General features: G+C 41.5%; 1 protein-coding gene and 1 long non-coding RNA gene across 2 annotated transcripts; one reads left to right on the forward strand and one right to left on the reverse strand.

Annotated features, from left to right (window-relative positions):
• The first annotated feature begins 1,812 nt into the window (after window positions 1-1,812).
• stard10 (StAR related lipid transfer domain containing 10) lies at window positions 1,813-14,624 on the forward strand. The gene is made up of 7 exons (XM_028419532.1): window positions 1,813-2,105; window positions 2,195-2,622; window positions 9,361-9,508; window positions 9,609-9,712; window positions 12,320-12,437; window positions 12,875-12,927; window positions 13,617-14,624. Exons 2-7 carry the CDS (start codon window positions 2,464-2,466, stop codon window positions 13,821-13,823), a joined length of 789 nt encoding a protein of 262 aa, XP_028275333.1. The 5' UTR covers window positions 1,813-2,105; window positions 2,195-2,463; the 3' UTR covers window positions 13,824-14,624.
• Window positions 14,250-16,253, reverse strand: LOC114444751 (uncharacterized). Its single transcript, XR_003671587.1, has 3 exons — window positions 16,242-16,253; window positions 14,814-14,822; window positions 14,250-14,320 (listed from the first exon to the last, which is right to left on the reverse strand). It is a non-coding gene; the product is annotated as an uncharacterized LOC114444751 (long non-coding RNA).
• Window positions 16,254-16,280: the final 27 nt, after the last annotated feature.

Genomic DNA, 16,280 nt, shown 5'->3' on the forward strand with positions numbered 1-16,280 from the left:
TTCACATGATGAGGTTATTTGCCACCAAAGTTTCTAAGTATTGCAGTAAAAATCTTTTGTATATAATAAAGTGAAATGCAATTTTGCTATTACTGAAAAACAGCCTGAGCAGTCCCATGCTTGCTGACATATATAAAAGTAGTATAGCTGTAATTTATTTTGTGGGTTTGTGTGCCGGCAGTGCTCCTGAACAGACATGAATTATATAAAGAACATCATAAATCCACTTTTACCACCAGCTGCTTCCCTTCCATGTTACAGTGTGGGTCAGCCAAATATACAGTAAATTCATCTTCACAACAACATGCCTGTTTCTGTTTGTAAAGCCTTTTTGAAGCTCACTATATGTGTTACTATTAGTAGTAAGAATGTATGATGGCTGATATTTGTGTCTCAAGACAGCCGAGCTGTAAAAAAAGGTGTCACTTCACAGCACAACACATCTTTATGTTAAAATCTGCTTAAATTATAAGCTCTGCTCTTCAGCTTTGACCTTTAAGACGTTGTCAGTTAGTATTTTAAATACAACAAAACGATGCTCAAGCCTCCTTTCATTCCCTGTGTCTGGAGGTCAGAGGTCACAGTGATTCTGCAGGAGCTGTATGATACTCAGGTGTAAAATTAGACATAGCCTATGTATTATTTGTGTGTTTGTGTTTGTCTGCAGAAGCTGCTACCTGTCAGCCACCACAACAAAAAAAACAAGTCTGCCCAGAAAAGCATTCATGGTTCATCGTTTTTATTATGTCTTTACACAGACGGATTCAAAGAGCACAAGGTGATTATTTGTGACTTGGGAAGTCGTGAGAACACCCACAGATGAAAAAAGGAAGGAGGCTTAAATGAGCTTATAGCTCCATCTGAAAGAGAAAATGTCACAAGCACCAGTCTGAAGGAAACTGTAGCACAGGCAGGAATACTGTTTTAATTTATAGGATTTGATGGTTTTCCGTGTTTGAGTATGTAACTTTGTTTAACTCTCAGCTGACTGATTTCACAAGTAAGCAGGAACAAAGGAAACCTTTAACACGTCAGCCAACAGGAGCCCATGCGCGCCCCCGCTGCTCCGTGAACAACTTACTGCTGTTCCAACATGTGCGCGCTCAGATTGCGTTTAAGAACAGTTGGAAATGTGAATAAACATCCAGTATTTACAGTTTACTGGATACACAGCCTGGTCTCCACATGCAGGCTGACACCATACAGGTCGATGCAGATTATTAAAAAGAAAATATTATATTTACATACATACATTGTATATATACATTGAAAACAAAATTAGAGGAGATTAATCATTAAATATTTTTTGATAATTATTCCAAATACATTCAGATTTTATATAAATTAACTTCAGAGGTTTGGTCCAATCTAACCCTAAAACACACTTTATACTGTAGTTGACATAGTTTCTGTCTGCATGTGACTAATATTTTTTGTCGTTATTGTATTTTAACCTTCTGTAAAAGTAGCAATGCCACATTTAAAAACACTCAGTTCCAACATGTTGCTGACTTTATTATGTAAGATTGTTGCCTATTTTAGATGAATAACTATATGATTATATATGATATGATTATATAAAGCTGGCCAAACTCTGTACAGCTTTCATAGTGAAGTTCTCAATTAGACAAAGGTACAAGCAATTTAGAAACGTTCTGAATATACCCGAATAAATATACGTTACACAAAGTATTCTAACAGGTGTATGAGCCAGACTCCGAACTTTACGAGTTGCGCCTGAAGGCAGCACAGGGAGGCGCTTCCACTGGAGCTGTCGCTGCGTCGCCTGCCGGTGCAGCCTGATTTCTCCACCTCCTCCTCCTCCTCCTCTTCCTCTTATTCCTCACTGCATCTCCTCCACCACCTGCCACAGCCGCGGCGCAGCGATGGAGACCTTCTGCCCATGATTAGAAGCTCACAGAGGAACACAGCTGTAAGAGAAGGAGCGAAACACCGAGAAGGAAAAGGCAGAGAAGCTGCAGGCAGAGAAGAAGAGGCAGAAACAGAGACTGACAGGCGGAAACACCAAACATATGGTTTGTGTGGAGAGCGGCTCCTGTTCCTGAGGACTGCTGGAACACACTGAAACTTATTCAGCCGCTGCTGTAAGACACCTTTGGTTTGCCTGTCTTCTGTTTGGACACTTCTTTTTTGTGCTCGCTCACCTGTGTTTACATCTCTTTACTTTGTGCAGGGTAGATTGCGGTTGTTGGACCTCCCTGAACGCGCAACACAGACACACACACACACACACACACTGCATCACAAGACGCGGTGCAGCCGACAGAAGCTTGCTGCAAGAAGAAAATTAAATTAGACAAGTTATCCCCACAGTACAGGAGCAAATACAGACAGACACCCGGCTGACCGTCGCTGACCGGGTTCACCAGGAGTCCCCCTCCCCACCAGCACCAGCACCATCCCCAGCACCGCTCTCCCTGCATCTCCACACGGTAACAAGCCATGTCTGGGCAGTCTGTGACCATACCGGACGACCGGGCGTTTGCCGGCTTCAAGTCGGAGTGTCTGTGCGAAGAGGGCTGGATTATGACCTATCACAAGGGGACCATCAAGGTGTGGACCCAGGCTCTGGATGAAGGGAAGTCCATCCACAAAATAAAGGTGAGACAAGAAAGTATTCAAATAGTGCGCAGTACTGTGCACCAAGCTTAATAGAAAGAAGTGGCCGTGTTAAATATCAGCCTGCTGTATAATCCTGTGTAAAGTGTTCTCTCTGTATTCCCATATGAGTTAAACTGCTGACATGCTGGAATTGCTGCAGCTTCCTGCATGCTCCTTAAAGGTTTCCCCTGCACTCTGAAATCTGATGATACAGATGCACCTTAGTAAGCATAAAAAACAAAAGTATCCCAGCGTAATGTAACTTTACCGCAGGAAACTTTTAGTTAACACATCCTGTTTCTGATGCGTACCATTTGTAGGATGTGAAGCGAAAAACCAAATCCCCCATGATTAAGAGAAATGAGAGCTGAGTGAAATCTCAGGGGGGACACATCATCAGGTGAAACCATTTTCAAGCCTCTGTGCAAAAGCATGTAATGTGGTTTTTAAGTATACTCTGCCAGCTTAGCCTGTAAAGTGACATTTGCATGCAGCTTGTCATCTGTAACACACAGGGCAGTGTTCAGCATTGCTGCTTTAATTGGGGACTTGACAGACACACACACAGGGTACAGCAAGTGGAAAAATCTAGTAGTGCCTCCTGATAAGTTGTTTAGATAAGATAATGTGTCCGTCATGTGAAAGTACGCAGTGAGTAAACTTTGTTATCTACAGCAGTTGTGGCTGTTTGCCTCCAGGGTTCAGTGTTAGTCTTGGGAATCAATTGTTTAAGGACAGTGATGCCACTGCTGCATACATACAGTCTAATGTGTTCTGTCCGACCGTAGTCATTAATCATTCTTTTGTTAGTGTACTGCATTTGGACACAAGGGGAAAAAACCAAGAGGCTGCAGTTTCTCAAATGGTCGGCTGAAACTGGCTGTCCACTCATTTCCATGTTAATGCTTTGCTTTATATCAGAAATCAACATGTTTACAGCCTGGCACCAAACAGAGTCTCTATTGATAATTTCCCCATTCATGATGACTGCCCTTCTACTTAAGCTCCACTCGTGCTTGTATTTGGATTAGCTCACACTTAGGCAGCGCTGCCGTGATGACGGCCTCCCAAGCCTCCCGCACTGAGCTTCAAAACCCCCTGGATGACATCACTGAGGGCTTTTCCATCTTTTCGTACTCTGTGGATAAGAACGTCTACAAAATAGTTTGCACGCATCAAGATAAATAAGGTCACCTTCAAATCTTTGGGAACTTGTTACATTGATCAATAAGACAATGTTGTATTACACTTACCCTTGCAGCTTGCTCAGTCAATGGCACAATCTCCTCTTACAGCCTCAGAAGTTGGCTGGAAACCTGAAGTTTAATTAGTACTTAACCGGCTCAGTGTCATCTCTTTCTCTTTAGCATCGATTTTGCTCCCAAGCAGCTACATTTATTTTATTTTTTTTTGGTTCACACAGTTTGCTTTGAGATAAAAATCAGATTACTGTTAGTTACTGTGCAAGATATTTTCCTGCCAGTCTCCTCTGTGTACACATGTGTGTACTTTCCTGTTTCTGTATCCGGGTCTGAAGAGCATAAGCGAGTCAGCAGGTGTTTACTTTAGTTAAAATAAGCTGTGTGTGTGCATGGGTGTGTGTCTGTGTGCGCAGGGGGTTTATCTTCATGTGCAGGGGCCACAAAAGCAGAGGGCTTTCCCAGATGTGTCTGTCTTTTTTATACCTGTAAGCCGGCTAGTGTCTGTGTATGTGTTGTTACAGGACAGGTGGCAGCTGCAGACTGCAAATGGTAAAAAGGGCACATATACAAATTTGCAGTTTGGGTAGGGCTTCAATCTACAACTGTTCCTTTATCTTTATGTAAATATGACACTTAACAGAACTAAATTCTCCTTTGTGCATTGTTGTTTATCTTCCCTTTTTTTCTGCTCAACCGCTCACTCTTCCTGTATATACCGATAATGATGCCAGGAGTCAGTTTTAGAAAACATAGCACATTTATTTTTCTACAGTGTCCCCTCCTACACTTACACACTTCTCGGAAGAGGTAGTAGTCTGATGGTTCCAAATCAGGTGAAAAGAGCAGGTGTTTGACAACTTTGAATCCACATTCCTGGATTTCAGCCATAACCACGGTGCAGACTGGTGAGCTGGAGCGTTGTCCTGGTGAAAGCTTCTCACCTTCCCACGCCAAATCTTCTTGATTTTCTGCTGCAGCTGTCTCAGCAGATCAGCGTACTCAGCCTCTGTATGCGTGGCCCTTTTTTGCAGGGCAGACCTCATGCAGCGCTCTCTTTGGATGTCTGTGGTCATAACCTTTCTTGCAGATCTGTTTATCTTGGCATGCTGTGGGTATTTCCACTGTTTTGTTTTTGGTTCTTTCCCTTCTGGTTGGAGGTAGGTGAAGAACAGTGGCCAATCAACTTGTTATTTATCGCCCTGTCAAGATCACGCCATGAGGCTTACAAATGAATTCCTGTGTGGTGATGGTGTTTGGAATTCCAAGGCAGGCATCTTCCAGGCCCTTTATTGGAATTCAGCAGTTGAGTTCTTCCTCCTCTGAGACTGAGGGGGCAGATGACTACACATTACAATGCTTACCTGCAACATCCAAAGTTGTTGACTTCAAACTTTCCTCATCATCAGTTAGTTGAACTGTCTGCTTTTCCCCTATGGATTAAAAAACACAAAAGAAAATGTATTTCAAATCAAGTGATAGGAAGCACAGGCTGGCAATCATCATTATCATTAGTGGTGTAATTATCATCAGCCTCATTATGATTGTAATCATGGCCTCTTCCATATTAATCAATGATGACATTTGTATCACAGCTGTGATCACTTTATCATCACCATCATGATATCATTTGACTCCACACATATGTGTATGAATATGTACTGTAGGTGGGGTTGTTTACTGTAATAGTTTGGACCCCCACCCATCACTGACACACACACACAAAAATGCTTTCTCTCATGCTGACACAGAGGGAAGCCCGGCTCTGAATCACACACGCAGCCCCTCTCTGTTTTTTTTTTGTTTTTTTTTTAGGATTGTCTTCCACAATCATGTATCAGCACCCAGAGGAGTAAATGATGGGAGCTGACAGGTTGGCAGAGGGGAGGGAGGGAAAGAAGAGAGTGGCAGGGAGAGAACAAGAGTGGGTGAGACAGGGGAACAAGGCAGAGAGTAGGTGGAGTAGGTTGGATGTGCAGGGGTCAGAGGTCACTGGGTATTGTGAGTGGGCTGATGGGTGCGGCGTGGACAGGCATAAAGAGACTCCACACAAACACCTATTGTTTAGTGTATCTATTTTGTCCATCTGATTGTCTCCCTCTGTTTTATCGTGCTGAACTCTACTTAAACCCGCCTCTCTCTGTGCTCATCTCCTTGCTACATCTGAGTTCACTGAATTAGTATGTAATAGAATTACACACACATGTACTTAGCTGAATGTCCTCTGCTCCCTACAGCTCTCTTCTTTCGGTTTTGTATTCCCCTTTTCTTCTTCCTCCTCCTCCTGTTTCAGTAGATACGAGGCCTCCATTCTCTATTTTTTAGACTTTTCTGACACACAAATCCCTTTGCCAGTCAGTTTGTGCGTGCAGATATCAAATATGACACCCTAGTAATACTTTTGGTACTCAGTAGCTGTGATTTCTTCTCAAGTACATCAAACAAGGCTCATAGTTAGTGTGCACTTTATTTTCAAATCGCTCCATATTCGGTTCTCTTTGTGTTTGTGAAGTTCTGCTATGGATAGAATGTAATCAACAAGACTCCTCACACAGCTCTGTGGTCGGCTATGCACTCTGATACTATTGTCTTTAATAAACTGACTTTCCATTTGTTTAGGCACAGCAGCATCAGATGACTGTACAATCAATAATTGCATTTAAACAACCAATGAGCTCCTCTTTGTAATGTCTTCCCATGCTTTCATTTCTTACACACAGCTCTGGAAACTTTACTTAATTAAATTAATTACTTAATAAAATTAAAAGTAGTTACACACAGAAATAAGCTGCAGTTTCACAAGTACAAGTCATACACTTAAAATAGTAGTCCCCTAAGCCTTGTATTAACATGTCTAGCATTTTACATTTTCTCCAAATTAATGTCGGAACACACAAGTTTCACACAGTAGTCACACATTAAGGCAGCTGCAACCCCATCCACCATCCATTGTTTTGTGCAAGACTTTGACCCAAGAGTTCTTCCATCCATCCATCATCCGAACCCACGTTGTCCTGCAGTGCAGGGTCACGGGGGGCTGGAGCCTATCCCAGCTATCTACAGGTGAGGTAGGGTAGACCCTAGACAGGTCACCCGTCCCTCACAGGGAAAAGTTCTTCATATATCATAATTATTTGTGTAACTATCAGTGTTCTCTGCCTTCACCATTGAGGCGTATGTCATTGTTCACATCTCTTAGCATGGAGACTGTAGATACTTTAACATGTTTTGGTGCAGCTGTGATGTGCCTGTGAGCCTCTGTGTAATTTGTTCAGGTCTACCTCTGCGATGATGTTGCATCCAGATCATTGAGTGCCTTTCAGTCAGTTTGGTGCATGCTTTTGTTCTCACACTTTGCTCAGTGGTCTGACCACACACATACCATGCAACTTTATTTGGCTTATACATGACTGTAGCTGCCCTCACGTCCTCTGAGCTGTTTGCTACCATGTGGTGTAGCCATTTGATTCCCATGTGAATTGGTCATGGTCTAAGAGGACATTTTCAGATTTCCTTACATATTATAAACATCAAAATCACATCTGCCTCCTTAATGGAATCATAAATTAGCCCCTTTGTGTGGCTGATTAGGATAATAATGATGATGTTAAAGCTGTTTGCACTGATGCACCTGCACCACATTATTCACATACATTCTGTCTCTTGTGTCATTTTGTTGTCAGTCCGTGTTTACCTGCTTGCTGCACTCTCTGTTATAAGCAAGGGCTCTGTGTTTGAGGATGTCTTTTCATTTTAGCATTTTCAATTCTTTTGTGGCACAGCATGGCTGTTGTAAAAGCCCTGTGAGGCTGTGTTGTGTGTGTAAGAGCTGTGTGTATACCTTCTCTTGATTTAAACCACAGTGGCTCTCTGTGTGGCAACAAGTGCACATATCTTTCAGATATAGCTCGGATATTGTTGGATTCGTAAGTGATAAAACAAGTTTTTAACAAGTAGGTTACCAACCAAAATAGGACATTGACTATTAATGATGATATCTCATCCCAGGACAATTAACATCCCGAATATGGGTCTCCCACTATCTTATCACTGTTATCCTCCTTTTTTCTCTTCTATCATTTGTCGTTTCGTCCTCACAGGAACTCCCAGCTTAAATCTGAAAGCTGTTTAGTATCTTATGCTTAAAGAGAGTATTTGAGGGACTTTTTAAAAAGAAAATGGACAGTAGGAGAAACTCTAGAGACATAGGAAATCTCCTGACTTCCCTTAAAACACCAACCAGTCAACCCAGACCAGACCTCTTTTCTCCTTTCCCCATGCCCTACTGTGGGCGACAGCCATGAGCCTAAGCATGTTAAGGAAAACAAAACAAAAACAGCGTAGGACAATCTGTGTTTGTGTGTGTGTGTACATGTATACATATTCATATACTTATATATGTGTGAGTGTGTATACAATAGAGTTACTAGTCTATGATATGTGCTGTTAGGTGATCCTCTCAGATCTCACTAGCTCTTGTTATTAAAGAGAGGAGAGCTTAAAGTCTGTGATAATTTTCTTGAATTAGGACCTGAGGAAACAATTTAAGGAAGATAGGACAGATTGAGCTTAAAACCTTATGTACTGATTTGCAATGGGAGTTAAAACCATCTGGGACCGACAATCTCGATCCATTTCTTCCTCATTTGCTCCTCTTCTCTTGCTCTGCTTAGTCTCTATCTGTTTTGCTTTCTCTGTCTCTTATCCTTCAAGGACTCTGTCCTTTTTTATTTTTTTATTTCTGTCAGCTTGTCTTGCCTTTACACGGCTCACTCGCTCCTTTTCCTAGTTGTTATTATTAAGCCTAATTCCCCCTGGCATTTGTAGCTGTAGTAACAGCTGTACTCTAGGGCTGCAGACTTTTATTTACGTGTGCTATAGTACCATCTACTTCAAACATGTGCAGGAGTCCCCATGGTTTCATTAATTGGCTGTGGCACTCCTTCACCAACATGCAGAATGGATGTATTACCAGGCACTAAACTGAATTTGCTTGTGAATGCTCCATTAAAAAAAATGTAGAATACACACTATGTTGCATTGAATCTGCGTTGCAGCATGATGCAAATGAATCTCATTACTGCTTTGCCCCAAACAGTAGGTGACCTGTACAGCCTCAAAAAAATCCCCCCAGTACTACTATCACAGACCATTTGATGTGTGCGTCTGCTCTGTACTAATGTGTTATTTTCCATTGAAGAGCTCAGGTCTAGTAATGACTCATCTATGGTCAGTGGCCTGTGTCTGCTAATACTCTCTGTCACACGTACACACCGCACATTGTCTCTCTCTCTGCTCTGACACTGACACTCTCCAGCCATCTGATGTCTGATCATTTACACGTCAGTTCCCATATCCGTCTCTGTGTGTGCATGTACACTTACACTCACCCTCTGGAGAAGTATTTGGCAGAAATAAAAGCAAACTCACTTTGTGCACTTTGAATTTATGGGATGATCAATAAACTAATGGATTTTCCTACTTCATACCTGGTATTCACTACATGAATAGTACCTAACACTCTTTCTCATTCTCTCAGTGTCAGATGGTGTGTAAGGGTGTGTCAGCTGAGACTATGTACGACGTTCTGCACGACATTGAATACAGAAGAAAGTGGGACTCCAACGTCATCGAGACCTTTGACATTGGAAAGCTTACTGTCAACGCAGATGTTGGTTACTACTCATGTATGTTGGAACTCATTTAGGGAAGTGAATGGAAGCAGGAACATACAGTGCACATTGTTCCACTGTGTTTAAATCCATCACTTTTTTTTTTTATTTTCAGGGAAGTGTCCAAATCCCCTCCGTAACCGTGATGTCATCACACTTCGCTCCTGGCTGCCAATAGGAAAAGATTATATCATCATGAACTACTCGGTCAAACATGCTGTAAGTATACACACTCATTCACCTCTTTATATGTAAGTTCAAAGGTGCATAGGAATGCTAATGTAGCATTGTGAAACTAACAGCTCAAGGGACTGCACTGTATGAAAAGTCTTTATAAGGCAGCAGTACAAAGCTCTGTGTTTGTATGAGCCATTTAAATTCTCCTCATACAAATTCACTCCATCCAGGAAGTAAAAGACGGTTTGGCACCTCTCCAAAGAGCACCATCAAACCCTCCTGGCCCTTAATGCTTTTACCTGAGAGAATGATAGATGTACTGCCTGCTTCAGTTTTAAGTGTGTGAGAGCTAATTAGATTCACTTGTGTTTCTCTTCAGCTTGCAATCTTCCCTTTTAAAACCTTGAACAATTTGAATACCAAATACCAGTAAAATAAACACACTGATTAGAGAGTCATGTGAGTGACTTTCAGTTTGGAATCAGGCCTGAAACCTCTTGGCTTTGGCTTTCTGTGTTTCTTGTCCAGCTGGAAGAACAGGGCAAGAACTGTAAAGCCTGTAATTATCGCCTGTCTGCAAGGTTACAGTGCATCATATTATTAATCTGCTTTAATTTTTTTCATTGTCTGAGTCATGAACTGCTTTTGTAAATAGACATGATTTAATGTAGTACAATGTAAAAGAAAGAAAAACAGAGAATGGAACCAAGTAAAATTAGGCAAATTGGTTATAAATAACAGATTTAAATATACCTTTCTTGTTCTCTCCCTTGCTGGTCTTCCAGTTTCTTCTGCCTGGTATTTTCATCGCTTTTCTCCCTTTGCTCTCCATTTTCCTCTCCGCTCTCAGTTCAGCTCTCTACTATAATGTTTACAGAAAGATAAGGACTCTCATGTGACTGTTAGCTCTTGACTTCCGCCTTGCCTTCCGCATTCCTGCATCAATTAGTGGTTAAGAACATAATAGACTGTGTGTGCATGTTTGTGTTCCGTGAGTGTGTATCTGACTGTTTGCATGTGTGTGATTAGCCAAGGTCACCCTTGTCAATCAGTAGAAGCTGAGCGATTTATGGAGTACAGCCTGAAGTAGGGGGGCGAGTTCATGCATCTACCACCAGGGGTCATATTAAATTATTTGCTATCATAAGAATATTTTTTTTTCAATTGCAAAGACTTTAAGCAGCGTTGTGGGATCCCCCTGCCATGTGTAGTAACTGTGGTTCAAGTCTCGGCTGATACCTACCAGGATGCAGACTAACTCGTACATTATTATTGTACTATTACAACTATTACAACAGCTAAAGACTACTAATGGCTTCTAATGACTACTCTATTAGTGGATCTATCAGACGCTCTTTGCACAATCCCTTGGCTCCAAAAATAGAAGTCAGCCAATCTAGCAGTATGTTTGATCCATTCTCAAATGTCTCAACAGATAATAGATGGATTAATATTGAGTAATTAAATTTGGCACAGATACTCATTTTCCCCAGGGGATGACTAAGGACCTTAGGTTCCCCCAGACTTGCCATCTATCTATCCCTCCATTAGCAAATGGTAGTACTAAGATGGTTACAGTTCTGTCCCAGCAATGTGGTAGCATTGTCAATGTGGTCATGGTGGATACCCACATTACAGGCACACAAGACATTTACTTAATGTTGCAACGGCAACCCTTCAATCCTTACTCTGAGACCTACTAAGCTAACAGTTGCTGCTATATCATTACAGCCTAACATAGGAACCAATGCATAAATGGCGTCTATGCCAAAACAATATACAGGTGTTCAGTAAAGAAGAAATGAAGGTTAACTAACTTAAATAATTACAACTGCAACTGCTGTAGCAGCCTCAAGTCCATTATTTCACACTTTTCAACCACTAAGCATACACTGTCTGGCCATAAATACATAATCAATATGGCAGTATGGAAGGATCTAAGACATGGCATGTCGCGCCAGTTCAATGGGATGACATTTTTGTATTATTTGTATTATTTGTTTTAATGGATGTAGAATCCTTCCTAGTGTGATTGGTGTTCCAAGAATATAGGGGACTAATGCTTCAAATATTATCTCAAATCTGATTTCCCAGAAACCTGCACATGATTTATAAAAGATGTCATTGTACTGTCAGCCACAATTCCTACAGTGGAACCTTTTTGTAGAAGAGTGCAGTCCCAAAAAATGTGAGTCAAATAGTTGAAAAAGATAAAAGCAGAAATCTGAAGTTCTCCTTTGAAAATGTTTCTTAGTTCACTGCTGCTCTGCGTGCTTGTGAAGTGCTCTGCAGTGTGCCTGTCCCAATTTGTGCAGGCTAACTAGCACTGTACATCCCCCTTTTCATGAATAATAATCTTTGATATGGTCAAAGCATCTAGCAGTGAAATCATGGGCTATATCTGGCCTTTACTGCAGGGTAGAGTGGACTGAATTTACATCAAATATATGACTGTGAAGCAGAAAATCTGTTTGACTGGCAGCTTAATACACAAACAGCCTGCAGTCAGTTTGATAGGTGGTCAATAAAAGCTAGTGTGGATACATAACGTTTATGTTAGAAGAGAATTTCTGCTTGTGCATAATATGTTCTGTATTCATTGATGTAGTAGGTTTACTGTGGGAGTTTGTATGTCCATTATCTCTTTAGAAATACCCTCCCAAAAAGGATATGGTACGTGCTGTTTCCATCCAGACTGGGTACATGGTCCAGAACCAGGGCCCTAATGACTGCATCCTAACTTACATGGCCCAGGTTGATCCTCGAGGTAAGCAAGCACACACACACACACACACACACTATATAGGCTATCGAGGACACACTGAAACACTGCTTTCAGAACAGACACTGATGCACTCTTACATAGGTGCCTAATGCATGCTCAAAGTTGTATGAATTATTCATTCCCCTGCCTTTATGTCAAGTAGGTCACCACGGTAACCATATGAAGGACAGTCTGTCTTCCTCTTTTCTCTCCTTTTCTATTCATTAATTTTTTCCTCTTATCCCTTTGATTCACTTCCTTCAGTGTTGGCCTCTTAAATGATGTTTGTGTAAATACTATGAAACTACACTTTGAAGCTGGTGACATGACATGTAATTTAAATTCCTCATGCACGTCTTCTCCATCCTCATCTTACTGTCTGTCACTTAGATTCTGTCAGTGTCACAAATTTATCCTGTTCACTGTGTTTCTCATTACAGGTTCATTACCCAAGTGGGTTGTCAACAAGTCTTCCCACTTCCTCGCTCCTCGCGTAAGTCATGTGCACATTAACACACACATCCTGTGAGTGTTTCGTTAGGTTGCATGGAGTTTGCTGTGTGCTCTTCTACAAATTCCAGAAGCGAGCTGTATATTGTATTTGTTTGTTAGATCAACATTTGTTGATATAGGGCAGAGATTCTCTAGAGAATACCCTGGGACGGAGGAGTCCCTTGATGATCATGTCAGAAAATAGAAGCTCGGTGAGATGCACAGATCCCACTGAAAATAACCGTGCTCAAGATATCAACAGAATAAATACAGAAACAAATATATTAGGTCCTCGGTCTTATACTGTGAGGGGTGACTGCTCATTGGTAGAATAGAGTCATTTTGAGTAAACCAAGTTAATTTATTCTCCAACATGGTCTTCTCATGCATTTATACACTTACATAGCCAATACATGTGCCTGATCTGCAGAATTGTCTGAAAACACAGAAAGTGTGTTATCAGCATCATCCTGCCTTCAACCTGGGAGAGGTGGTTGTAATACCTGTAATGTACAGGATGTCCTCCGTAGCTTCTATTCCCATGTTTCATCTCTCTCAACTTGCTCACAATTTACCTTATCTTCCTCTCCTACTGCATTTTGTCTGATCTCAGTATCTGTCTATTGATATTGGCAAGAACTGATTGCATTTTATTCATCTTTTGTTGTTTACTTTTTCTGCATTTTTTAGGCAATGAGAAAGATCAACAAAGCCTGTTTGAAGTATTTTGAGTGGAAGCAAAAGCATAACCCTGGTTTCAAGCCCTGGCTGTACCCCGAACAGACTACATTACCCAGCATCCCACTATCTGAGCTCAGCATCCAGCGTGCAGAGAGCCTGGAGAAAATTGATGAGAGCTGCCTGGATGAGGGCCATGAGAGAGAAGACAGCGACTAACACAGACATACACACACACATACATGTTCATACAAACAGCAATGCAGGGATATATGAAAGGCTGATAAACACAATTACATGTATGTTATTGTGTTTGTACATGATAGATGCATATGCGGGCATGCCAACTGGCACATGTATGTAAGCATTCAGGCACAAAGACAAACTCATACTTCACCAACTCAGTCACATGAATAATGCATGAACACAAACATATACAGTATATGAATTCACAATGACATACACACCCACTCACCAGAAGCTTTTACAAATCAGTGAACTAATGTTTAGTTTAATCAAAAAAGGGCGGTAAATGTAATTTTTTTCTTGTTCGTTCAATGGTTATCAAAGATTTCTAATTGGTCTATGCAGATTGTCATAACAAAAATATATTTTCATGTAAAAATGTTTACACACTAACCTGAAAATACGATTAATGGACTTCAAAATATCTTTTAACATCCTGATACAAACCTTAATGGTACACACACACACACCTTTTACTTATACCCCACTGACAGTTTGTAACTCCCTGCCTGTGTTGTCCCTCTGTCCCTCATTATGTGTCTCCCTTACATTTTGTAAGCACATAGTAAATATGCAGGTGTGCAGAAGGCAGCTGGAACCCTCAATCTAACCTGCATCCCCCCTCCCTGTCTCTCTCCCTCACTCACACACACACACACACCACAAAGATTTACACTCACACGTACTGTCTGCTCCTCTGTTTGAGAGATGTATGAATGTATGTAGAGTTTAAAAATTAAATACAAAGATTCCTACAAAGGTTTTTGAATTCCATGGATCTGTGTACGGTATTTTTTTTCACTGTGTGTGTGTGTGTGTGTTTCAACTTGTGTCACTGCCTGAGTGTGGTGATGCCTGCAGCTTTGAATGGTTGTGTTGATACTAAAATAGGTTTGAAGAATCATTGACCTGATTAAATGTGTATCTGCTCTCATTCACACATTATTTCTGTGACACACACACACACACAAACTGTAAAACTACAGCTATTATTGGAAGAGAAACACCATTAGACCACACACTTTTTTACTATGATAAAAAGTGTTTATGAGTGTGCTTTTGTGCAGTGTATGCGTGCGCCGTGGCCTAGATCAGAATTAGGAATCCCCCAATCTGTTGGCATGGCAACATAAAATCGACTCCTATTGATGAGAGCTTGCATGTGACAGAGGAAGTGATTTATTACAGGATGTCCAGCCATTCTTTCTAGTGTATGATTAGACTAAGAGCATGTACTCCACGTGCACTGTACTGTGCATTGTTTGAAGTTATGTAAATGACCTGACACCTGTCTTGCATGAAACACACTGCTTAAAAAAATGGTGCCACTACATTACAGTAAAGCCAAAACCTGCATCAAAGACATGGTCTGCGCTCTGGAAGCTGTCTGTCCATGTCACTAAGAGGAACACTGCAGTAATGTCAGGCCCATGATTTTTGTATGTCTGCCTCGCTTCTCCTTTTATACATCCGCCTCTGCATATGCACGGTCTAATAAAGTATGAATGATGGAGGAAGGTGCAGATGCAGACAGCGTGAGATGTGCAGCTCTGCTCTTCTTCTGCTCTGTTATTTTTCTCTCCTACAGATGTATTGACTGCGTATCCATATGCCCTTGTATACAACCATCCATCCATCCACAGAGTCTTAATAAGGCCTCTTGCCCAGTCATCATCATTATGTGCATGTGTGTGTGTGGAAGAAAAGGGCTGTGTGCGTGCAACTGTATATCCCAGTGGCATCCCTTTATTGTCTTCCACCCGCCTCCACAGCAGGAGGAGACATAGAAGCGGCGTGACGGCCAGCAACCCCTCAGTGTGTGCGCTCCTCCATATGTGTCACACTGCCACCCCCACAGCAACCCAGCCCACCAGGGCTGATAGCCTGGTGATGACTCATCACCACCCCACCTCCTCTTCATCTCCTCTCCCTTTCCTGCCATATTCTCCCCATGTGCTGTTTCTCAGTTTCTCCTCTTCTCTGCCCTCTTTCTTTTCTTCCCCATCTTCTTTGATTCTCCTCCATGCTTCTCTATCCACTCTTCCTCTTTGCCTTTTTTGGCACACTTGTCTTTTTCCTTTCCTGAATCTAAGCCATTTGTTCCCCCTCATTTATTCTCTTCCCGTTCTGTTTTGTCTCCTACACCCATTCACTTATTACCTTTTTTTGTTTACCTCCCTTTCATCATATTGCCACTTCTTTTCTTTTATTATATCTTACAAATATTGCATGTTACCACCGGTTTTCTGCACCTTTCTCCTTCCATCTTTCCTTCAACTTTTTAGTCATGTCCCTAGGCTAAATCTTTACCCCATGTAAAATGATTAACATACTGCAGAGTCACTGGCTCTTCATAGAGTTCATTCTGGAATCTGAAGGCTAAAATATCACCCTTTTACTTATGTGTGCGTCATGGACAGCAGGGCCCCA

This window comes from Parambassis ranga, chromosome 13 (assembly GCF_900634625.1).
Source record: "Parambassis ranga chromosome 13, fParRan2.1, whole genome shotgun sequence".
NCBI lineage: Eukaryota > Metazoa > Chordata > Actinopteri > Ambassidae > Parambassis > Parambassis ranga.